General features: G+C 39.6%; 1 protein-coding gene across 4 annotated transcripts; it reads left to right on the top strand.

The window, feature by feature from the left end:
• The first annotated feature begins 654 nt into the window (after nucleotides 1-654).
• Nucleotides 655-19,394, top strand: CYP2U1 (cytochrome P450 family 2 subfamily U member 1). 4 transcript variants are annotated; one of them, XM_079153569.1, is made up of 5 exons: nucleotides 657-1,220; nucleotides 12,223-12,858; nucleotides 15,929-16,030; nucleotides 17,222-17,389; nucleotides 18,476-19,394. In XM_079153569.1, exons 1-5 carry the CDS (start codon nucleotides 728-730, stop codon nucleotides 18,652-18,654), a joined length of 1,578 nt encoding a protein of 525 aa, XP_079009695.1. In that variant the 5' UTR covers nucleotides 657-727; the 3' UTR covers nucleotides 18,655-19,394. The 4 variants fall into 4 exon arrangements, with proteins under 4 accessions (XP_079009697.1, XP_079009696.1, XP_079009695.1 ...); XM_079153568.1 differs by having other exon boundaries at nucleotides 658-1,220; nucleotides 15,869-16,030; XM_079153571.1 differs by lacking the exon at nucleotides 17,222-17,389 and having other exon boundaries at nucleotides 655-1,220.
• The last annotated feature ends 6,158 nt before the right edge of the window (nucleotides 19,395-25,552 follow it).

Raw genomic sequence — 25,552 nt, 5'->3', positions numbered from 1 at the left:
GGGAAGCATCCCGAAGCCATTATCAAGACAGATTAAAGAAGGAATTTGTTTTTAAAATAACACACAACTCACATTTTAAATAGCAATCTCAGTTATTTCAGGTTTGATCTAAGGCCAAATACTGTCACTCTCCGTATCCGATTACTTTTGTTTTTGTATTACAAATCCTTAAGTCCTCCAAGCAAATTCTTATTTTTCTATTCTTGGAATAAAGTATCCTGCGCGACCCAGGTCACACGCAGAAACAGACACAGAGCTTTCTCCCTTCGTGAGAACCTATTTCAATTTATGCATTCAGCTGACAAGATCACACACACACACACACACACACACACACACACACACACACACACACACACACACACACACACACACACACACACGGGCAGTCAGAGAGCAAGGTCGTGTTGCAGCATCCTAGTTTCAGGGGCAGTCATCATCAAGCTCGACCTCGACAAGGGGTGAAACTTTGAGACAAATCAAAAGGCGCGACCTGCCCCGCAGCCGACCTCCTCCGAAGGCTCAGTTCTGGCGCTGCTGACTGGAGGAGGCGGGGAGAATGCGCTGGGCGCAGCCAATCCGGGGCGCCCTCAGCTCTCCAGTCCCCGCCCCCGACCTTCCTTGGCCGAGCTGGCCGCCTGCGGCGGGGGCGGGCGTCTGCGTGCGCGTCGCCGGGGTCAGCTAGAGGAACTCGGCGGCTGCGGGTGCAGACGCCCGCTTACCTAGCATGTCTTCCCGCGGGCCATCGCAGCACCCGGCGGATGACCCGCCCTGGACTGTGCACCTTCTGCGTGCGACTCGGGGGCTGCTGCGGCTGGACCCAAGCGGAGGCGTGCTGCTGCTGCTGTGTGGCCTCATCGCGCTGCTGGGCTGGAGCTGGCTGCGGTGGCACCGGGCGCGGGATATCCCCCCGGGTCCCACGCCCTGGCCCCTGGTGGGTAACTTTGGCTATGTGCTCCTGCCGCCCTTCCTGCGGCGGCAGAGCTGGGTGAGCCGCACCGCGAGGGCCGCAGGGATGGATCCCACGACCCAGGCCCCGCAGGTGATCCTGGCAAAACTGGCTCGCGTGTACGGCAACATCTTCAGCTTCTTCATCGGCCACTACCTGGTGGTGGTGCTCAACGACTTCCACAGCGTGCGCGAGGCATTGGTACAGCAGGCCGAGGTCTTCAGCGACCGCCCGAGGGTGCCCCTCATTTCCATTTTAACCAAGGAGAAGGGTGAGCGGGTCCCCTCGCCGCCGGGACCTGGGGTGGGGTTTGCAGGGTCGCGGGCAGATGGGGCTCCAGGTGCGGTGGTACATCGTGCTCCTTCCTGCCACATGCACACAACTCGCCTCACACCTGCATCCTGTGTGGATGGTGGGGGAGTCAGCCCCTCAACCTCCCTGGGTCTTTAAGATACCACCGAGCCTTGAAGGATGAGTGACTGTTGAGATTCCAAGATCAGAAGTAGGAAACCCTTGGGGATGTTGAGGGAGGGTAATAGGGTTAAGGGGGAGGGCAACAAGGTGCGAAATCAGGTTCCATCCTTGTGGGGGTGTTTTCTCTGTCTTCAGTCTATGACCCCCAAAGGTTTTAAACTTTGGCCGTGTTAAGAGGCGTGGTGGCACACACTTGTAATGCCCGAGAGGCTGAGGCAGGTGGAGACCAAGTTCGAGGCTAGCTTCGGCAACTTAGCAAGACCTGGTCTCCTCAAAATACAAAGAACTAGGGATGTACTCAGTGGTAAAACACCCTTGGGTTAAAAAAGAGAGATGGGGAGAGGGAGGGGGAGGGGGAGAAGGATATTCTTTTCACCTTGTTAGTTTTGACCAGCAAAAGTTTAAGAATTATTATTTTCCCATAGCGTGTCCACAAAACACTCTAGGAACCTATTAGCAAATCAAATGCCTTGGTTCATAACTTCTTTGATTCCTGTCTGTGGGAATCTATATAGCCCAGTTGTTGTCTGCTGCAGATGAATGGTGTTCACCTTATCCCTCCTTTATCTCCCATCCCCACCAACATACACATTTTTTTTTTATCACTCTTCCCTTTTGTTTTATTGTCTTCTTTGTTCCAGTTGCTCATAATCACCAGTCAGGTGTCAATTTAAGAAACTTTCCTGGGCTGCCTATACCCACTGCCTGTCCTCTTGGTTAGGCTCCCTTGTTAGCCTCCAATTTCCTTACCCATACACTTTTCCTTCACTGACTTACCAAAATTGAGACTACATAATTTTCTAACTTTGGTCCCCCACGTAGGTCTTCATCACTGGGCTGACGTCTGGAGAACAGTTATTGCTGCCTGGTACCTGTAGGAGCTCAACAAGTATTTATTAAATAGATGAACTGGTATTCCCTGTTCTTAGCAGAAAGAGATTCTGGTTTTTTAGAAGCTGATAATGCCAGAGTTTTGCATCAAGATTTTAAACAAACGATAGTAATTATCATAATGCCTTAATTGTGCCAGGGAAAACAAACATTGCAGTTCAGACCTCACCCTCTTACGTGTCTTCACATGTGCAGCTGCTTCTACTTGGAATTCTGCTGATCTACTGACTGCCTGGACAAATCCTGCCAGCTTTTCTTTTTCAAGTAGTGGTGAAAGACACATAAAACTTACCATCCTAACCATTTCTAAGTGCATAGTTAATTGGTATCTAGTGCCATGACTGTGCAATCACCATCCATCCACAGAACTCTTATTCTTACTCAGAACTAATTCCTTTCCCTGGTCTAGCCTCTGGCAACTACCATTCTCCTTTTTATCTCTATAAATGTCATTACTCTAGGTATCTTATACAAGTGAGATCATGACATTTGTCCTTTAGTAGCTAAAAATTTTCACTTGGCATAATTTTTTAAAGCTCATACATATTTTTGCATGTATGAGAATTACCCTCTGAAAACTAAAGAATATTCCATTGTATGTACATGCCACATTTTGTTTATCCATTCATCCACTGATGAACCCTTGGGGTGCATCTACCTTTTGGCTACTGTGAATAATGCTGCTGTGAACATGGGTGTCCAATATCTGTTTGAGTTCCTGCTTTCTGGTTCTACATCTAGAATTGGAATTGCTTGATGACGTGATTCTATTTAATTTTTTGAGGCACTAGCATACCATTTTCCACAGTAGCTGCACATTTTACATTCCCACCAGCCATGTACAACTGTTCTAATTTCTCCATAACATCGATACTTACTTTCTTTTTTTCTTAAGGCTTTTGAGAGTGTATTTCAATATCACATCTGTAATACTGTGTTCTCTGACTTGCTTCTCTGTCCTCAAGTAGTGATGAGCTTCCCTTTGTTTACGACCATAATTTCCTTTTAAGACCCATCCCATGCCCTTCCAGTCAGTCCACAAATCTTGTTCATTCCAACTGTAGAAAAGTGTCCTGCATCTACTCTTTTCCCTCTCTACTATCAACATCCAATCCACCATTATTTTTAATTTGGTACTTCAGAAGCCTTCTGACTAGCCTACCTGTTTCCGTTCTAGTCCTTTGTCTATACCACAACCAAAATGATCCATATGTATATATAGTAGATGGGCACAATATCTTTATTTTATTTATTTTTATGTGGTGCTAAGGATCAAACCCAGTGCCTCACAAGTGCTAGGCAAGCACTCTACCATGGAGCCACAACTCCAGCCCCACAAATGATCTTTTTAGAAATCATGAAACCACATCTCTCTCTCTACCCAAATTAATTTTCTCCCCATTCTATACTTGACCTACTATGCCTTGAAGGATCTGGCCTCTGCCTGCCTTTTTGACTTTTATCTCTCTCTTTCTACTATTCATTTACAGATGCTTGTTGACTTATGATAGGTAACATTCTTATAAACACATTGTAAGTGAGAAATATCATAAGTCAAAAATGCATTTACTACACCTAACCTGCCAGCCATCGTAGCTTAGCAACATAGCACACTGTAGAGCCTTGGTCGTTCTCCCTCCTGATCACATGGCTGGCTGGGAGCTGTGGCTCATTGCTGCTGCCCAGCATCTTAAGAATATCATACTGCACATTGCAGGTCTAGGAAAAGATAAAAGTTTGGGGACTGGGGCTGTAGCTTTGTGGTAGAGTGTATTCTTTGCATATACAAGGCCCTGAGTTCAATACCCAGCATACACACCAGATTTTCAAAGTGTAGTTTTATCTGAATGCGCATTACTTCCACACCATCATAAGACAAACCAAAGTAAGTTGGGTACCATCTGTGCTTGTACATTGTAGCCTGGCCTTCGTAAGCACATTCCTGCCAAAGACTGTGCCCACCTTAGAGTATTGCATTTGTTAATCTCGGGATCAGAATATCTTCACTTGACTGACTGCTTCCTGCCCCTCCCACCTCTCAGGCCACTTGCCACTTTTCAGTTTCATTTTAGTCACTTCCTTTATTTACACATACCACACTTTATTTTCTCTCTTGTGTATATCACTCATTAAACACTTTGCAAGTATTTAGTCTGTTCCATCCCCACTCACCACTGGAATATGAGTCAGAGGTAGAGGTCGGAGGTTTTGTGCATCTTGTTAACCACTGGGACTAACTGCTTGGCACAAAGTAGGTAATCAAAAAATGAATGAAGTATACAAGCATCTGCAGAGGAGGTAATCAAAAAAGTGTCTGTTGATACACTTACCACACTGTTGTAATTGGTGTGGTATGTCTGTCTCTTCACCTGGATTTCTTAAAATAGGAAATCAGTTTTCTTCTTTCAGATCCTAATAGTTTGGTGCTGAACTCTTAACAAAACAGTTTGTCAGAATGCTTTTTGATTAAAATCTATAATAAGGCCATTTCTAAGCATTAGTTGGATCACTGCTTACTATTGGATCCTCTTTGTTTAGGAAAGAGCTGTGGACCTGCACTAACTTGGTGCTTTGGTACTTCACCTATAGTATTCATTCCTCCAGAGACAGGAGTTGTGGGCAGTGTGTCTCTGGTGCTGAGTGATTAATGCAAAAGATTTAATGATAGATACTTCTGTGGCTGGCAAAGATATCTGATGACATAATGCAAAGGGAGGACACTACGGTACAAAGAAGATACTTATGGACTTAACTTGGAATAGAGAACAATGATTTGAATGAGAAAATATAGTTGAGGAACTATTTCAAGAGTGAAGTGGCAACAATGTAAAATGAGAAACTGCCCAGAAAACAAGATGTATAGAAAACAGGGAAATATAAATGAAATTAGGAATAAGAGGCCAATAGCATTACTAAATATTTATGATATTTTGAGAGAATTTACTGCGAAAGTTGGTAAAGCTAGCAGAGAAGGGGGTGTGTTATAAACAGGGATGTAGAAATAGTTGACTTAGCACTTGCAGAAAAGTTCTAGAATGTGAGGTGATATTTATTATACTTTTCCTGTTCAAAATCTCATGGTTAGACCAGTTGACTAGATATGATTAGACAGCTCAGTAGCCCCAAAGATATTCTGTATTACCTGTGTCCCTCACTATGATTTATCTACCAGATTTTTTCCTGACCAAAAAAAGAGAAGGAAGTTACAAAATGAGAGCCAAGGATAGCAAAGCAGTGCTTCACTCTAAGGGTGGGTCTGTTTCTTCAGTGTACATGTCACATTTTTTATTAAAAGTTATTTAAAATGTAAAATTTAGCAATCTATATAAATTTGTTTATTCTCTGCTCACTCTTTTTTTATTTGTTCTAATTAGTTATACATGACAGTGGAATGCATTCTGACACATCATACATAAATGGAGTATAACTTCCCATTCTTCTGGTTGTGCATGATGTAGAATCCCAGCAGTCATGTAATCATATATGCATATAGGGTAATAATGTCAGATTCATTCTACTATCCTTCCTATCTCTATACTCCCTCCCCTCCCTTCACTCCCCTTTGTCTAGTCCAAAGTACCTCTATTCTTCACTAACTGTCCCCCTTATTGTGAATTAGTATCTTCATATCAGAGAAAACATTTGACCTTTGTTTTTTCGGATTGGCTTATTTGGCTTAGTATGATATTCTCCAGCTCCATCCATTTACCAGCAAAGGCCATAATTTCATTCTTTTTAAGGCTGAGTAGTATTCTATTGTGTATATATGCCACATTTTCTTTATCCATTCATCTGTTGAAGGACACCTAGGTTGGTTCCATAGTTTAGCTGTTGTGACTTGAACTGCTATAAACATTGATGTGGCTGTGTCACTGTAGTGTGCTGATTTTAAGTTCTTTGAGTATAAACTGAGGAGGGGGACAGCTGGGTCAAATGCTGGTTCCATTCCAAGTTTTCTAAGGAATTTCCATACCACTTTCCATAATGGTTGTACCAATTTGCAGTCCCACTAGCAATATATGAGTGTACCTTTTCCCCCACATCCTCACCAACATTTATTGTTGCTTGTATTCTTGATAATAGTCATTCTGACTAGAGGAAGATGAAATCTTAGAGTAGTTTTGATTTGCATTTCTCTAATTTTTAGAGATGTTGAACATTTATTCATGTATTTGTTGATCAAGTATATTTCTTCTGTGAAGTATCTGTTCAGTTCCTTAGCCCATTTAGCTTTGTTTTCTTTTTTTTTAATTTTTTTTTTTTTTTAGCTTACATACTCTGGATACTTAAAGTATTTTTCTACCACTAGATTTGTCTTTAAAATGTTATTTTTTCCATATTATGCAATATTAAACTAAATGAAATACATAAAATGATCTCTATTATACTGCTGATAGAAATTAGGTACTTTTAAATTTTTTCTCTTATAAGCCATGCTGCCACAAATATTTGTGAGGCACTGATTGTGAAATATTCATTTGATGGTTGAAACCCTTTGTTACTCAGACAACATCACTGACAAAAGATGGGGGAAAAGCAGTTAATATATTAAGAAAGTGCTAGAGACTTGGAACAAGAGCCTAAGCAAATTGCAAAGCCATAAAAATGGAAGGCAAAGGAAATTTTGAAAAATTTCAAAAAGTAAGGGATATATCACTCAGTACTGACCACCTCAAAGGAGGACAAAATACAAAATCAAGTTAGGAACTGAAGATGAGTAGAAAATAAAATTTCATCTGGGGTATTTGAAAATGAATAAGGAAAATAAGTTACTGAATGTGCAGTAAAATAGTTGTCTGCTACTTGTATAAAGAGGGACTGGGGCTGGGCTCAGTCCTAGAGCGCTTGCATAGCATGTCTGAAGCACTGAGTTCGATCCACATAAAAATAAGCAAATAAAAGAAAGGCATGCTGTCCATCTACAACTACAAAAAAAAAAAAATTAAAAAAAAGAGGTCCTGGATTCCTCTAATAAGACCACTCCTATGACCCTGTGGAAGGAATGGTTAGTGTAATCAGCAGTTAACCCTCTCTTTGCTCCACTAGGAAGAAAACGTACATGTGGTGAATGTAGAATTACGTATCTAATGTATTTTCAGCATTTTACAATAATAAAAACAAATGTTTATTACTGGAAAACAAAACACGGAAAAGAAAAAAGTTAATCATCTGTGATCAATATTATTTTGAGATAGTCATTATTGACTATGTATTATGTTTGTATTTGTACATGTGTTTTTAAGATATATTTGCCTACTCAAAGTGGAATTATACTCTTCATGATCTTTAAAATTTCTTCCATCTCTGAAAGTATTAGAACGTATTTCTGTATTATTAAATGTTCTCCTATAAAATTATTTAGAGCTGCATAGTACCATTTGGGAGGATGTTATCAGACTCCATTTAGCCCGTCCTTTGTGTGGTTGGAGGTAGGTTTTTGGTGCCGCAGTTGCCTGGGCAACCATTCCTCTGATGAGGCCATTCACCTCTGAGGAACTTTTTGTCCCTACCCTCAATCCTTGTTCTCATCAACTGTGATAGGAATGGGAGATGCCGTATCTTAACCTGAGCTCACGTCCCTGACCACAGCAATTAGTTGAGGGACAGACTGATTAAAAGATGGTTGATTAGAATATTTTGTCTCTTTCTAACAGTGGTTAGTCTGGTGCTGAACTCCAGGATTCATAGTGTCGTTCTTCTGTTTTGGGGGGTGGGTCTTTTTAGTTATGCATGACAGTAGAATCCATTTTGATAAAATTATGCAAGCATGGAATATATCTTAGTCTAATTAGGACCCCATTCTTGTGGGTGTACATGATGCTGGTGGGAATCACTTAGGTATTTTCATAAGTGTACATAGGAAAATTATGTCAGATTCATTCTACTGTCTTTCCTATTCCTGTCCCCCACTCCGTTCCCTTCATTCTCCTTTGTTTAATCTACTGAATGTCTCTCACCTTTATTGTGGTTCATCTTCCACATATCAGTGAAAATATTCAAGCTTTGGTTTTGGGGACTGGTTTATTTCACTTGGCATGATAATCTTGAGATCCATCCATTTACTGACAAATGTCATAAAATCATTCCTTATGGCTGAATAATATTCTATCATGTATATATTCCAAAATTTCTTTATTCTTTCATCTGTTGAAGGGCACTTAGCTTGACTCCATAGCTTAGTTTTGTCCTTACAGAGTTTTGGGATAAGAATTTGTATTCATAGTAGAGTCTGGACACCTGGAGCCATGAAGTAAATAAAGTGTCCCAAATTGGTATCACCATGGGATACCTGAATGAAGCATTTGAATCCTTCATCAGAATTTTTCAGTTGAAAAAGAGGACTCTAATCTGGTTGTGAAACTGGGAGGCTAGGAATCTCAAGATACCACCTGCTTCAAGGAAAATCTGGTTTGAAGTAGGAAGGCAGGCAGGCTGAGAGAAGGGAAAGGTAGAAAGAGTTCTTGACATTTTAGCCTTCCCTGAGCTGGTGGAACCCTCCCTTCCTGGTTTTTGGTTTCATGACCTCATTGGCTGTGTTGGTAAACTAGCATGTTTTTGTGGTTATTGTTGTTTTTCATTTTCAACCAAGTTGCTGATTTTTTGCTTTGGAGTCATTTTTATTTTTTAGTATTATTATCCTGCAGCAAATTATGTTTTTTGTATGCATCTATAAATGCCATTGCTCTTCAGGCCTAAGAAAAAGATATCAACAACTGCAAGATGTGGCTGACCCCCTTCCAAACACTCCGAAGATCAGAAGCCACTCTGGCTCTAGAGGGTTGGATTGCAAAGTTTGTAATCCTGAGGCCGTTCATTCTGTCCCTGCCTCTCATCCTTGGCATTCTCAGCCACTATCTCTTTGGTCCCCTCTTCTCTCTTGGATTTCATTGCCATCAGCTTGTCATTAAAAAACCCAGTTCTCAAATCATGGTGGAAGTGGGAACCTGCTCACGTGATGATCAAGAAGCAGAGAGAGGTCTCCACCTGCCAGATCCAAATGTACACCCCAAAGCCATGCCCCACTTCCCACCTCCTCCAGCCACACCCACCACTTCAGTTACCACTCAGTTAAACCCTATCAGGGCATTAATTCACTGATTGGGTTAAGACTCTCACAACCCAGTCACTTCTCTGAACTTTCTTGCACTGTCTCACACATGAGCTTTTGGGGGACACCTCACATCCAAACCATAACAGAACATGACAAACTGATTTTAAAGGTCTCATAACAGTAAAAAGCCAAGAATAACCCAAAACAAATTTTGAAGAATAAGGTTTTGAGGGAGGAGAGGGAGTTTCCTTATTAGATTTTAATATATTTTATAAAGTCTGTATCTTATTGTAAAATAAGTGATTAAGATAATGTGATTTAAACAGTGATAAATAGACCAATAGAATAGAAAACCTGTAAACTGACATTTAGTCAGCTTTGCTGTCATTGTGACCAACGTACCTGATGAGAACAGCTTGGAGGAGGGCAAGTTTGTTTGGGGCTCAGGGTTTCAGAGGCCTCAGTCCATGAGGCAGCATATCATGGGGGAAGGGCCCAGTGGAGGACTGAATGCCGCTCAGCCTATGCCAACATCAGGAAGCAGAGACTAGGAGAAGGGTGAGGGGAGAGGTAGAGGGAAGGAGTGAAAAGAGAGGGCCGCAGGAAGAACAACCCTCCCAGGGCACACCGATGACCCTCCTCCTCCAGCCATGCCCCACCTGCCTACAGTTACCACCTGTTCAGTCCTTCAAACTAGGATGAACTGATTAGCTTACAGCTCTCACATTGTGATCGTTTCAACTCCAGATATTCCTGCATTGACACAGAAGCTTCTGGGGGACACCTCAAATCTAAAGTATAAGAACCAGTATGTAGGAAACGTGACAGAAGCAACGTTACAGATGCCAGGGGTGGGAGATGTGTTTAATGAACTGTGCTTGAACCGTGAGTCATCTACCTGGGGAAAAAAGGTTTGGGTTTATACTTTATGGTAGGTAGAAATGCCTAACATGATTATAATTCCAGGCAGAGCATAGAGAATTAAACATGGAAAAAACTAAATTTTAAGTTTTATAAGAAAATAGTGCATCTCTGAGCTCATGGCATGAAGATATTTCTAAAGTAAGAGATACAGCACACATCATAAAGAAAAAGACTGATAAACGCAAATATGTGTGAACCTTTCTATCAAATGCCATAAGTGGAAAAAAAAAATCATGTGATGAGAGATCTTCCCAGCATCTAGAATTTATAAGAAGAAAATTGTACAGTTAATAAGTATAAACCCATAGAATAAGAAGCCAGAATAGGCCAGTTACTATATGAAAAGCTGCGCTGACCCATAGGTAACAATCAGAGAAATGCAAATAGAAATCGTGAGGTATGTTTCAGCCATCCCATGGGCAAAAAATAAAAATGTTGACAAATATCAAGTGACGGCAACTTGGCAACTACTTGGAACAAGTGAGAATGCTCATATACTTCTGCTAGATACATTTTTGGTATACTCTCACTTTGGAGAGCAACTTGGCAATGTCTAGTCACGTTGAAGATGTACATATTTTGTGACTCATCATTCAGGTCTTAGCATTAACTTCAAAATTCAGAGGAAGTGCAGTGATAGGATAAATACATTTTCAGATGTGCAAAATAGTAGACATAGAAACCTGGAAATGGATTCCTACACATAAGAGTCTTAAGAAAATTCCCAAGTGATGACTGAAGGCCCAGGGAGCAACCACTTCAGAGTTGAGTAGACATTTGGAGGATGCTAAGAAGGAATGTGGAACACATAGATCATTTGATATATTTGCCCACATGGAAGCTTACCTTGAATGGCATTTTAGAAAAGTATTAAGGAGTTTGAGAAGACTTAGCCACAGAGCAGGGTCTTTATTTCATTTGCAGCTGTACCTTGCATCCCATTTCCTAGCACGTGGTAAGCACTCAGAAATGATGTGGGAGGGGAGATGAACTGGCTGAAATGATAAAGCACACCATGAAAATCAGGAGGATAAAATAGGTGACAGGAAACAGGAAATATTTAAGAACAATTAATACATCTGGGAATAATTTTGTTGGGTTTGATAGTGGGAGATGAGCAAGTGAGAATCAAGTAATCAAGTAGTTGTAATGACCTTAACAAGTGCAGATGTTTTTATTTTATTTTATTTTATTTTGTTTTGTTTTATTTTATTTTATTATTTATTTTGCAGTGCTGGGGATTGAATCCAAGGCCTTGTGCACTCTACCAACTGAGCTATATCCTCAGCCTCTGCAGATGTTTTTAAAAGAATGGTGTTACCAATAGCTGACATTTAAGATTGCTTGCCATTTTTGAGATTCTAAATATTGAAGGCTAATGATTCTAATCCAGTTGCTGTTCATTTATTCAGCTGATAATTAGCAATTCCTGCTATATACCCAGCACTATGCTAAAAGCTGAGATTTTAATGGTGAGCACAATCAGGTATGGTCTCTGCCCTTATGTCAGTCTGTTACGGTACTTATCCTTCTGTTCCTAATGTTTAGAATATAGGTGATTTACTCATGGATGTGTCTGTCTTGATATATTTTCTAAGCTTGAATTCACGCTTATGAAATACAAATATTTTTAAATGCATACACTAATTTTGGACATTGAAACTCATTACTCTTCATGTTACCAAGAATTATTATCAATAATAATCGCTTTATAGCATATTCTTCCAATTGAAGTGGAAATGATTTTTGTCATTATGAGAAACATAAACTATCTCAGTGACTAAATTTTGTTAGTCATCTTTCTTGACTGATGGTCTTTAGATGAACTTTGTATAAATGCCTTGAAACATATAGAATATACTCCTTGGCAGGTCATCTTCAATATTATTGTGCATCCTTCTCTCACCTTCCTTTCTTGGGTGTCCTTTTACAGGGGTTGTGTTTGCACATTATGGCCCAGTCTGGAGACAACAGAGGAAGTTCTCTCATTCAACTCTTCGTCATTTTGGCTTGGGAAAGCATAGCTTGGAGCCCAAGATTATTGAGGAGTTCAAGTATGTGAAGGAGGAAATGCAAAAGCATGGAGAAAATCCCTTCAGCCCTTTCCCCATCATCAGCAATGCCGTCTCTAATATCATTTGCTCCTTGTGCTTTGGACAGCGCTTTGATTATACCAACAGTGAGTTTAAGAGGATGCTAGATTTCATGTCCCGAGGGTTAGAAATCTGCCTGAACAGCCAGCTCCTCCTGGTCAACATATGCTCCTGGCTGTATTACCTTCCCTTTGGACCATTTAAGGAATTAAGACTAATTGAAAAGGACATAACCACTTTCCTTAAACAAATCATCAAAGACCATCAAGAGTCTCTGGATGGTGAGGACCCTCAGGACTTCATAGACATGTACCTTCTCCACATGGAGGAAGAGAGGAAAAATAATAGCAACAGTAGTTTTAATGAAGATTACTTATTTTATATCATCGGGGATCTCTTTATTGCTGGGACAGATACCACAACAAATTCTTTGCTGTGGTGCTTGCTGTATATGTCATTGAACCCTGATATACAAGGTAATTAATAATCTCTACAGGTCTGATTACCTATAAAATCTACGGAGGAGAAAAACCTTTAGAGCAGGAGGACATTTTGGAGCTGAAGGGGATCATCACACTCCTAGGAACTTACCCACCTCATTCTGAAAACAGAAGACAGGCCTAGAGAAGCTTGTGAAAGTAACACAGCTGGTTCCACCACATCAGGACCAACAGATAGTGAACACTGGCAACGTGAAATAGGGAAGAATAGGAAAGGATGGTGTTTTTTAGTTTCTATTGCTGCTATAACAGATTACTTCAAACTTGGTGCCTTTAAAAGGACACACACGTGTTATCTTTTTGTACTGTACGTTAGAAGTCTGACACATGTCTCACTGAACTAAAAATCAAGATGTTGACAGTCTGTGTTCCTTTCTGGAAGCCCTAGAAGAGAATCCGTTTCCTTGCCCTTCCCAGTGTCCTTGTCTTCTGGCTCCTTCCCCCAGCTCCACAGCCAGCAGGTCCCATTTCTGGCCGTTCTTTCATAGTCAGATCTCCCTGTGACTCTGAACTCAACTGGGAAGGCTTTCTGACCTGTGTGCCCTCACCTGTCACTTAGTGATGGGATGTGTTCTGAGAAAAGCCTTTTAGGTGCTTTCATCATTGCGTAAGCATCACAGAGTGCACTTCAAATACAGCTGCAGTGTCACTAGGCAACATGATCTTACAGACCACTGTGTCTGTCGTTGACTGCAACATCACTATGCGGAATACGATGTACTTAGTTTGGGCACATCCAGATGACCCAGGATAATCTCCCCATCTATAGGAGCTTAATTTAATCACATCAACATAGTCCCTTTTGTCATGTGTCATGGTTTAGATATAGTTTGGAAGTGTCCCCAAAGGTTTATGTGATAAAAGCTTGGTTGTCAGTGTACCAGTGTTGAGGTGACGGAACCTGTAAGAGGTGGCCCTGTAGAGACACGTATACAGCTGTTTGAGGAAGTAGCTCTAAGATGGCAGCTGGCGTTGGGCCAAGAGGTGGTGCATAATTAGTGTTAACATGGCGTGATCTCTCATGACTTTTCGCATGATTGGTTGATGTCTCTTCTGCGCTCATGGTCAACACATGTTCCTCATTCTTTCTTGATTGGTACCATGGTGCCGTGCTCCAATCGTGCTACTTAATCCTAAGCTGATTGGCTGCTTTAGTGTATATAAGACATTCTCTTCACCTGGGAGAAGAGCGCACCTCTAAGAAGCAGCAGACCTCTAAGAAGTAGCACCTCTGAAAGCGTAGCCTCTCTTCCCCTAAAAGCAAGCAAGCCTCTCTTCCTCTATAAACTAGGGAGCAAGCAAGCAAAGAAGCAAGCAAGGAAGCAGCACAAAAAAGATAAAGAAGTAGTTCATTCCCAGTCTGCCTCTGATTAATTCCCGTGGTCTCGTTGCTGCAGGTGGCAACATGGCACCTAGAGCGAGGTAATAGAGTGGTGGGGATGTGCCTTCTAAAGCTCTCATAGGACCAATTACATCCCACAAGAGCAGGTATTATTAAAGAAGCAGGTTTGCCCCCTGACTCCCTCTCGCTTCCTGTTCACTGAATGATTTCTCCCTCTCATATGTGCTGCTGCTGTGATGCCATCTGCCATGTTGTGAGGCAGTTGAAGGGGCCTTTACCAGATGCCAAACAGATAGGGCTACCCGATCTTGGACTTTCAGCCTTCAAAACTCTGAGCTAAATAAGCCTCTTGTCTTTGTAAAGTACCCAGATTCAGGTATATTGTTCTAGCAACAGAAAATGGAAGAAGACACTGTGTAAGGTATCATATTTGCAAAGTACCAGGGGTAATATTAGGATATGGACATCTTGGAGAGGCTGTTATTTTTCTTACCATGGATAGGATGGTGCCTACCTATATCAGTCAGCTGTTGCTAAATAATAGATCATCCCAAAATTTAGCAGTTTAAAACAATCACTATTTTCTCATGTTGTTTCCTGAGGGTCAGGAATCCAGCTTGTCTGGGATGATTCTAGTTTAAAGTTTCTCATGGAGTTGCAGTCAAAATTTTGGCTGAGGCCACAGTCATTTATAGACTTGGCTGGGACTGAAACAACCACTTCCAAGATGACAGTCCACATGACTATTGGCCACACATTACAGTTCCTTACCATTCTGACCTTTTACACAAGGCTGCTTAACTTGGCAACTACCTTTCCCCAAAGTGAATGACTTGAGAGAGTGAGTGGCAAAGACTAATCTCAGAAGTGACCTGCCATTACTTCTTCCTTCTTCTGTGGGTCACACAGACCAACTTGGTACAAAGTGTGAGGAGAATGCACAAGGATGTGGACCCTGTGTTAGCTTTCTGTTACTGTAACAAAACACCTGAGATAATCAACTTATCAAGAGAAATTTTATTTTGGCTTATGGTTTCAAAGGTTTCAGTCCATGGTCAGTTGGCCCCATTGCTTTTAGACTTGTGGCAGGGCAGCACATCACATAAGGAGAATATGGTAGAGCAAAGCGTAACTCATGGTCAGAATATGAAAGAGGAAGATGCAGAATTCCACTATCTTCCTCAAGAACACCGCCCCCCCCCCCCCCGCAATGCCCTAGAATTCCCACTAGTTACCACTTCTTAAAGTTTCTATCACCTCTTAGTGGTAATATGTGGAATAAGCCTTTAACACCAGGTCTTTGGGGATAGCCCAGATCCAAGTTATAGCAAACCCCATGGAACAAGGTTCAGTGGAGACCATCTTGGGCTAACATGGATTGCCATAGTCAGCTTAGAGACTCAAGCCCTTGTTCACAGGAGAGTGTGATTCAGAGTGCTCCTGGATCCACGGTGCTTTCTCCTTTGCCCCTCTATCTGTGCTGCTATCCTAGCTAGCATGGTACAGCCTCCTGGGGATAGCTGTCATATCCCACCAGTGTTTCACTTCCCTGCACTGCCAGCCTGTTAACGATACATAAGTAGTAAAGGGAAGTGCTCATGAGTGCAGGCTCAACTTCTGGTTGATTCTTCCCTTTTTACACAGAAAAGGTTCATGAAGAAATTGAAAGGGTCATTGGTGCTGACCGACCTCCTTCCCTCACAGACAAGGCCCAGATGCCCTACACAGAAGCCACCATCATGGAGGTGCAGAGGCTAACTGTGGTGGTGCCACTCGCCGTTCCTCATATGACCTCAGAGAAAACAGGCAAGTCCCAGGGACTTTTTCCTTTGAATGCCCTTGAGGGGAGCACAGCCTCCAAATCCAGTAGAGCTGGGGTGAGAGGCATGGTGAGCACTGGAATTAGCATTGGTCCTAGATAATGAAATCTCCAGGGGATGTTTCAGCCCTCAATTGCCCATTAATAGCTGCACTGGCATTCCACACTGCTGAGTTTTATTAATAGCTCTCTAGCCTGGAGAGCATGCATACTTATCCTGACAAAATATATCACAATTTGAATCAGCTGTGTTGGCAGAAAAAAATTCCAGGGTTAACAAAGGCACATCTAGTCACCCTTGTGGAAGTCAGAAGAGCTGGTCTAAATGTGAAATTAGGAATTGTAGCTGGAAATTACCCCACTTCAATTTTAAAAAATTTTTAAGCCAAAGCATAAATATTAAAGAATTAGGTGGAGCTCATCTGATTTTAGGGTCTCCATTTCAACTTCTTACCTATAGTGAAACATGCCCAGTTAGTCATGTCCAGGACATCTTTGAACATCCCTATTAAGAAGGAATTTACCTCCTCTGGAGACAGCCCATAATGTAATGGACTTGAATGTACTACAAGTCAGCTGTAGCAGGCAGTTACTCATAAATGATGTTGGATCACTTAACCATATTTTGGTACAAATGAGATACTCTCCAGCGTGCATGGTGTCTTTGGGGCATTGTAATAGTGCATGCTAACTTGTGAGCTGGTAAGAGCAGGCGCTGACTTCCCTGTATACCCCTTTATCTTCATTTACCTTCATCAGATTGTTGTACAGGCATAAAAGACCCTGTAAACAGATACATTTTATATGATTCTCAGGAATTTGTAATTCTTCAGGGAAGTTTTCCTGTGATGCTTTATAATTTTTATTTTAGTGTTTTCTGTTAATTGTAATGTTTTTATGGTTTGACTGAATGCATTAACTTAACACCTATCAGAGTACTTACTGTGTCCTGTCTCAGGTTAGGTCCTGGAATGTATGGATAGAAGGATGCCAGTATTAAGATCTTACTTATCTTTACCCTAAAGTTCCTCAAAGTTTACTCTCAGCCATTTAAGATGACAAGTATATATATAATTAGATTTTTTTTTTCAGACAGTGATGTTTAGGGAGAACTATTAGAGAGCAAATAAGCATGTTGAATAACACTGTGGAGTTTTTTGTTTGTTTGTTTGCTTTAGTGCTCCAAGGGTATACCATTCCTAAAGGCACAGTGATCTTACCCAATTTGTGGTCAGTACACAGAGACCCAGCCATCTGGGAGAAACCAGAAGACTTCTACCCAGATCGATTTCTGGATGACCAAGGACAACTTTTAAAAAAAGAATCCTTTATTCCATTTGGGATAGGTCAGTTAAACTTTTTTTTTTTTTTTTTTTTTAATGGTATAAGTTTAAAAAGAAGTAGAAGTTTGGTCTGGGAGTGTAACTCACTAGTAGAACACTTGCATAGCATGCGTGAATCCCTGGGTTCAAGTCCCCAGCACCACAAAAAAAGGGGGGAAAAGTAAAACTAAAAAGGATCTTTTATTATTTGATGTTGTTGTTTTAAAAATGTTTGTTTATTGGCAAGATAATGTAAGAGGAATATAATTTAGATAATGCATCTTCTCTTCATTCATTTGAAATTTTTAAAAACAAAATAAAGAATTGGAAGTGTAACTCAGTGATGTGTGACCCTGGGTGGAAGGAAGGAAGGATGGAAGGAAGGAAGGAAGGAAGGAAGGAAGGAAGGAAGGAAGGAAGGAAGGAAGGAAGGAAGGAAGGAAGGAAGGAAGGAAGGAAGGAAGGAGGGAGGGAGGGAGGGAGGGAGGGAGGGAGGGAGGGAGGGAGGGAGGGAGGGAGGGAGGGAAGGAAGGAAGGAAGGAAGGAAGGAAGGAGAGAGAGAAAGAAAGAAATCAGTTGGGTTGGGTTTTGATCTCTAAATATGCCTTGAAATCTTCCTTTCTGGGCTGACAAGGCTATTGCTTAGGTTCCAGGAAAGTATTGGAGTTGAGAGTAACTTCTGAACTGCAGGCTGGTAGATGAGAGGGGTTGTCTAATTTCACCAGATCCTTCTTTTAGGTTTCTAGATGAGTAATGTGGATCCTTTCAATGGAAAAGGAACGTTCCAGAGAATCTGGTTTGACTTTTCCCCCTTTAATCTTCCAGGTGACAGTGAAGGAAAGAGATAAGTAAGTGTGGAAAAGACAGGGAAGCTGCACATCTGTCTGCAGTTCCTGTCTAGATGAGGACAGGTTTTTATTAGTAGGAATGAAAATATGAACTTGGTATATAAAAATTCTGATTAGTGTACAGTGTAGGAGATTTTATGGTGTATGTGGCAATTTAAAGTACTCAACTTAGATATTTATTATAAATTTATAAATTTGTACTTTTTGAAATAGTGAAAGGGATGATATTATAATCTTTACTTTTTTCTGATCTCATTTTTAGGGAAGCGGGTATGTATGGGAGAGCAGCTGGCAAAGATGGAATTATTCCTCATGTTTGTGAGCCTGATGCAGAGTTTCACATTTGCTTTACCTAAGGATTCTAAGAAGCCCATCCTTACTGGAAGATTTGGTCTAACGTTAGCTCCTTATCCATTTGATGTAATCATTTCAAAGAGATGAAGAGTACCACTAAAAAGAGAAGGCAAACAGATACCTAAATATGTATTCTTCTAAATTTTTCTACTGAAGTTGACAGTGGGTCCAGCAACTCCATGGATCCAGGTTAGGCTCAGATCAGAGTATGACTGGAGAGAGGATAGAGCTCATGGGAGCTTTTGTCTTAGAGGATTCCTCAGCAGGACATTTTAGTCACTTTAGTAACACTTGTGTCTGATTTACCAAAGTACCAGATCGGGAAGCAGGAACTCTGGATTTTAGTTGTCATGGCTTCCACCAATGAGTGTGTCTTCTTATCCCTCAGTGCCTCCATCATCCATCATGTTAAAATGAGAGTAGCAAAACTTCCTTTCTTTCTACCTCTCAGCACTAAGGAAGGTCAAATGCCTCAGATTTTTTCCAATTTGACCAAAATGCTGTTAAGTTCTAGAGAAGAAAATCAGCAGTAGAAGATCTACCTCCTGACTTTTTAAGACCTCCAGCAATAGGAAAGTCGTGTCCAGCCTTGGACACTATCATCAGAAAGGGATGTGGGTGTAGGTTATATTCCTCTCCTGTTCTCCCTACCACCAGGCTCTGTGTCTGATCCTTGAATACTCTCAAAGACAAAACCAGGAGGGCATGTTTATTCTTTATTAAAAGAACTACATTTTTTCTTAATAAAGAGGATCCCTCTAGAAGAACAGTTTTTAACCCAGGTGGTAACCCCTTCCAAGGATGTTTGGAAATATGTGAATGCACATCTTCCTCCCTCCCTCCCTCCCTCCCTCCCTCCCTCCCTCCCTCCCTCCTCCCCCCCCCCCTCCCTCCCTCCCTCCTCCCTCCTCCCTCCTCCTCCTCCTCCTCCTCCTCCTCCTCGACTGGGCCACATCCATGGGCCTCTTACTCACTTTCCTAAAGGAGGGAAGGAGCTACTGCTTTTCCCCTTGATAGCAAAGAAGGAAAGAAAAGAGCCAGAGTTGTTGTTACTTTAAGAATTAAATGAAAAGATGAAATACTGAACTTGAACACTTTGATCAGAAAGGCCTCCCTTGATTGCCACTCTTCCTTGCTCTGTTTTCCAGACCAGTAGAGACACCAAATCTCATTTATCTTTGACATCTTCATCTGTCACTAACCACTTTAGGTACCTAGATCTTCTTAGTTCATGATTGGCATTCCAGGACAGTTCTGAATGTGAGGCTGAATTTTTCATTTGAGCACATTCCTAGGCAGACTCCTGCATGCTCAAAGAGTGAAAATAATATTTGCTTAATAACAACCTAAGAAAAGATGGAATATTATGTAATCAACTATTGATTTGATTTTGACTGTATATTCTTTGTATTATCTATATATTGTTCTTTTCCTTTTTATAAATGAAATTAAGCACTTGCAATAGAGGTAGATGAAATACAGGCTAATCCTTAGGTGCCTTAAGGATTTTTATTTTTAATAATAAAAAAAGAAAAGCTAATAGACTAAATGCAGAGGAGCTGAGTGATGGAGAGGTGGTACAGATTATAGATGAGGTAATGCTTGTGTAGATTGATTATACTATACCTGCAACAGGACAGTTTGTTCTTGAAATGAAATTCATATGCTTTTTTGAATTGCACTAATAATGGTATTAGCAAGTTTCTTACTCTTTATAGATGGATTTTCAGTATTCCTAACCAAAGAGTTTGTTAATTACTTGAAAAAAGAACTTCTGTTTTCCATGAGATTGTGTCAGAATCAGAAGTTAATTAAACTTTTAAATACCATGCCTCCAACTGTAGCATTTAAAAAATATCTTTCTATGGTACATGACTGAAGGACTGTTGATGTTTTTCTCAAACATTGACATTTTTCAATTTGGCATTTCACAGTTCATCTGAAATGTAAAAGTAATTGTACTCTATTTTATAAGTATGCCTAACCTCTAACTTTGAGTCTTCATCTATATTTAACAGTTTTTGGTGCTTTTATTAAACTTTTTGTTTTTGTGGAGACAGTGTCATGTATGAGTTTTTGTTTTATTTTAACTCCTAACAAAATTTTGTTTTTACCAAATACCAAGTTAAGAAATGAAAGAGGAAACCGACCTCCAAAGATAGATGGCCACAATACAGTATAGCATGGTCTTTAGACAGGAGGGCATTTCTGTTTAAAATACGCCCTCAGAGTAAAGTTAGTGGTTCTATCACAAGATACAGAAAGATAAACAAGGAAGCCCAATTTTCTTATATCTCACATCCAAATCCAGCAGCATCTGAGAGAAGGATGGATCTACACAGCAGAGTACTGAGCGCTTGATCTCAACGTTATCCAGGGAATGTCACCTCAAGATGTACGTTGGTGTACTGATTACTTAAAATTATGGCACATGGGGATCAGCAAATGCTGGATGAGGCTTTCTCTGAAGTTCCTACTTAAGTACCTACTTAAAACCTGGATTGGTGAAAAAGGAACACAGTTGGCTTCCATCTTCTTATCATTATTCCAACAAAAAGACTATGTAATCAGGGCTCCAGAAGCTGCCTGGTGCCTAGACACTCTCCATCAGTACACTCTTCCTTCCTAAAGAACAAATGTGTAGTTTATCTTTTATTTTTCTTATTTTTCCATATTTTTATTGATGCATTATAATTCTACATAATGGGATTTAGTGTTATACACATAATCTAACTTATAATTTAGTCAGTATCATTCCCCAAGGTGGTGGGCATTTTTTTTTTTTTTTTTGAAAACCAATTCAACAGCATATTCAAAACATCTTACTCTATCCAGATAGGATTTATCCCTGGGATGCAAGGATTGCTCAATATATGCAAATCAATCAGTGTGATATATCATATTAACAAAATAAGATGAAAGTCACATGATAATAAATACAGAAAAAAAACTTATGACAAAATTCAACATTCATTGATTATAAAAACACACAACCAATTAGGTTTAGAAAGAGCTTAACTTCAACACAAGACTGTATGTGAAAATCCCATAGAAAACCATCAGTAGGGGAAACAGCTGTTTCTCTAAGAGCTGATACAAGACAAGAATTCTCACCCTCACCACCTCTACTCAACAGTACAGGAAGCCTCAGCCAAAACAATTAGATAAAAATAAAAAGAATCCAAATTAGAAGGAAACTTATCTCTTCAGGTGACATGATCATGCATGTAGAAAACCCCAGACTCAGTAAAAAGCTGTTAGAGTAAACAAAGTTATAGGATAGAAAATCAACATGAAAATCATAAAATCATCCACGAATCAGAAAATCAAATTTATATTAACAACAAAAAGAATTAGATATTTAGGAATAAACTTAACTAAGGAGGTGAAAGACTTGTATATTGAAAACGATGAAACACTGATGGTAGACATTAACAGAGAGGCAGGAAGACATCCCATGCTCATCATTGGAAAAATTAATATTAAATGACCATACTCCCCAAAGTGAGCTACAGATTTACCACAATCACTAACAAAATCCCAATGGCATTCTATACAGACTTAGGAAAAACAATCCTGAAAATCATATGGAACCGCAAAAGATCACAAACAGCTAAAGCAATCTTGAGCAAAAATAACAAGGCTGCAGGTGTCCCACTTACTTATTTCAAATTATAATAAAGTGCTACAGTGATCGATATGGTACTGACAGTAAAAACAGATATGTAGATCAATGAAGCAAAATAGAGAGTCCAGAAATAAAATATCTTACACTTAAGTTGCACTTACAGTCAACTTGTCTTCACAACAGTGCCAAGAATATACAATAAGAAAGGCTTGTCTCTTCAATAACTGGTGTTGGGGAAACTGGACATCCATGTGCTAAAGAAAGAAATCAGAGCCTTTATCTCACAGCACCTATGAAAATCAACTCAAAATGGATTAATGACTTAGACATAAGATCTGAAACTTCATTTAAAACTACTAGAAGAAAACAGACGAAAGGCTTCTTGACATTGTCTTGGCAGGTTTTGGGTATAACACCCAAAGTATAGTCAACAAAAGCAACAACAGACAAGTAGGCTCACAATAATTTAAAAGCCTTCTGCACAGCAAAGAAAAAAAAAAAAAGGGCTGAAAAGGCAACTTAAGAAACAGCAGAAAATAGTTGCAAACTGTACATCTCATAAGGGGTTAATATTCAAAACGTGTAAGGAACTCACAGGACTTAATAGCAAAAGAACAAATAGCCCAATTATAAAATGGGCAAAGGTCCTGAATAGATATTTCCAAAAGAAGATAAACAAATGGCTAACGGATATGTGAACAGGTGCTCAACATCCCTAATCCGGGAAATACAGAATGACACAAAACAAGACATAATGCCCATTAAAATAGCTATTATTGAAAAGACAAGAAGTGAGAAATATTGGCAAGAACGTGGAAAAAGAGAACCGCTGTGCATTGTTGATAGGAGTGTGAGTTGGTACAACCATTATGGAAAGCAATATAGAAATTCCTCAAAAAAAAAAAAAATTAAAAATAGAGCCTAGCATGGTGGCACACACCTGTCATCCTGGCAACCTGGGAGGCCCAGACAGGAGGATTGTAAGTTCAAAACCAGCCTCAGCAACTTAGTGAGACCCTGTCTCAAAATAAAAAAGTAAAAATAGCAGGGGATGTGGCTCAGTGGTAAAGTGCTCCTGAGTTCAATCCCCAGTGCCCAAAAATATAAAACTAACATATGATCCAACAATCCCCCTTCTTGCTATATGCCCACGGAACTTAAATCAAGATCTTGAAGATTTATGTGCAATTCCTTGTTCACTGCAGCATTATTCAAAAATGGCCAAGATATGGAATATGTCCACTCATGGATAAATGGAAGAAAATCTGTCATATACACAAACACACAGTGGAACATTATTCCACTTTAGAGAAGAAGGAAATATTCACCTTAAATATATACAACTTTCATTTGATTGTACCCTGATAAAACTATTAAAAATCAAATAAATTGTCTGAATAGACATTTCTCGAAAGAAGATATACAAATGGCAATCATGTGAGAAAATGCCCCACATAACTAATCATCAAGGAAATGAGAGTCAAAGCCATCATGAGATAGCACCACACCTCAGCCAGAATAGTTATCGAAAAAGTAAGATAATAACAAATTCTGGTAAGAGTGCAGAGAATATGGAATACTTACACACTGCTGGTAGGAAGGTAATTGTAGTATGGAGATTCTTCCAGATTCTAAAAACAGAATTACCATGTTTCATTTCAACTGTCCTACTTCTGGGTATGTGTACAAAGGAAATGAGATCAGCATATCAAAGAGATACCTGGATTACCATTTATGGCAACACTGTTCACACTAGCATAAATCTAGATGCTCATCAATAGACAAATGGATAAAACGTGGTATGTATACATAATGCAATGTCATTGAGCCTTATAAAAAGAATGAAATCCTGTCACTTGCACCAAAATGGTTGGAACTAGAAGATACTATATTGAACAAAATAAGCCAGACACTGAAAGATAATTACCACATGTTCTCTGTCCTATGTGGGATCTGAAAAAGTTGACTTCAATGATGACAAGAGTAGAAAATAAAGATTACTAAGGGCTGGGAGGAGGGGAGATAGGGGGAGGTTGACTAATGGGTACTGAAATACATTGAGTAGGAGGAATGAGTTCTAATGTTCTACTATACGGTAGAATGACAGTGGTTTATAACAACCTATTATATATTTTATGAAAAACTCAAGGAGTTTGAAGGCCCCAGACATACAGAAATAATAGAAATAGGAATGCTCATAACCCTTATTCAATCATTGCACATTATATACATGTATTGAATTATTACACTGTGCCCCATAAATATGCACAAATATTATGTGTTGACTTAAACAAAAAATTTAAAAATAGCAAAACCTAACTCTAAAAAAGGTCATAGAATCTCACAAAACTCAAACAAAAAATTTGATGACATGAAAATTGAAAACTATTTTCAGTGACTGCCTCAAAACATAAAAATATTCTATAGCCTTGAAAAAAATTTAACATTCTTTTTTTTTTTTTAACCTTCTTTTTATTTATTTATTTACACTTGGTGCTGAGAATTGAACCCAGGGCCTCACACATGCCAGGCAAGTGCTCTACCACTGAGCCACGACCCCAGCCCACCCCCAATTTAATATTTTTAATATATAGAATACTTATAAATTTATTATAGCACTGACTTATAAGCACTTTATATGTACTGTAAGAGTTCTGATTTTTAAAATAGGCAAATGATACAAAAACTTCATTCAAATAGCCAATAATATGAAATAATTTTCAAACTCATCAAAATGCAAGTAGTATAGTGAGATACTGATTTCATTCATCAAATTTTAAAGATATTTTTGGATAGGAAAATACTAAGTATTGATAAGTGAGAAGCATTTACATATTGCTATTTTCAATATGGAGTGAGTGGAACTACATGTCTAAAGAAAATTTAAGAATATGCATCAAAAATTTAAAAGTATTTTTTCCTAAATACAGAGAGATATCCCAGATTGGATCCTGGAATAGAATACTGACATTAATGAAAAAACTGGTGAATCCAAATGAAATCTGTCATTTACTTAATAGTATTGTACCAAGATTAATTTTTTAGTTTTGACAGATGAGCCATGACATATATAAGATGTCAAAATTAGTGGAAGCTAATTTTGAACCATTTTTGCAATTTTTCTGTAACTAAAAAATTATTCTGCCAGGCACAGTAGCAGAATACTTTTTACTTCTGATATTGTTCAGGATACTGATAGCATTGGGCCTGTTTGGCTCAGGGTACTTCAATAGTCATCTGCAAACTGAAAGCCTCAATAGCTTTAATAAGGCATGTGGAACATTTTTATTTAAAAACTTATTTAGTCTGATAGACTAGGATTCTTTCATTACAGAATTTAATAACTAAAAGGGAATT

Source organism: Sciurus vulgaris (genome assembly GCF_902686455.1).
Source record: "Sciurus vulgaris genome assembly, chromosome: 9".
Classification (NCBI taxonomy): Eukaryota; Metazoa; Chordata; class Mammalia; order Rodentia; family Sciuridae; genus Sciurus; species Sciurus vulgaris.
This window is presented reverse-complemented; position numbering and strand designations above follow the sequence as displayed.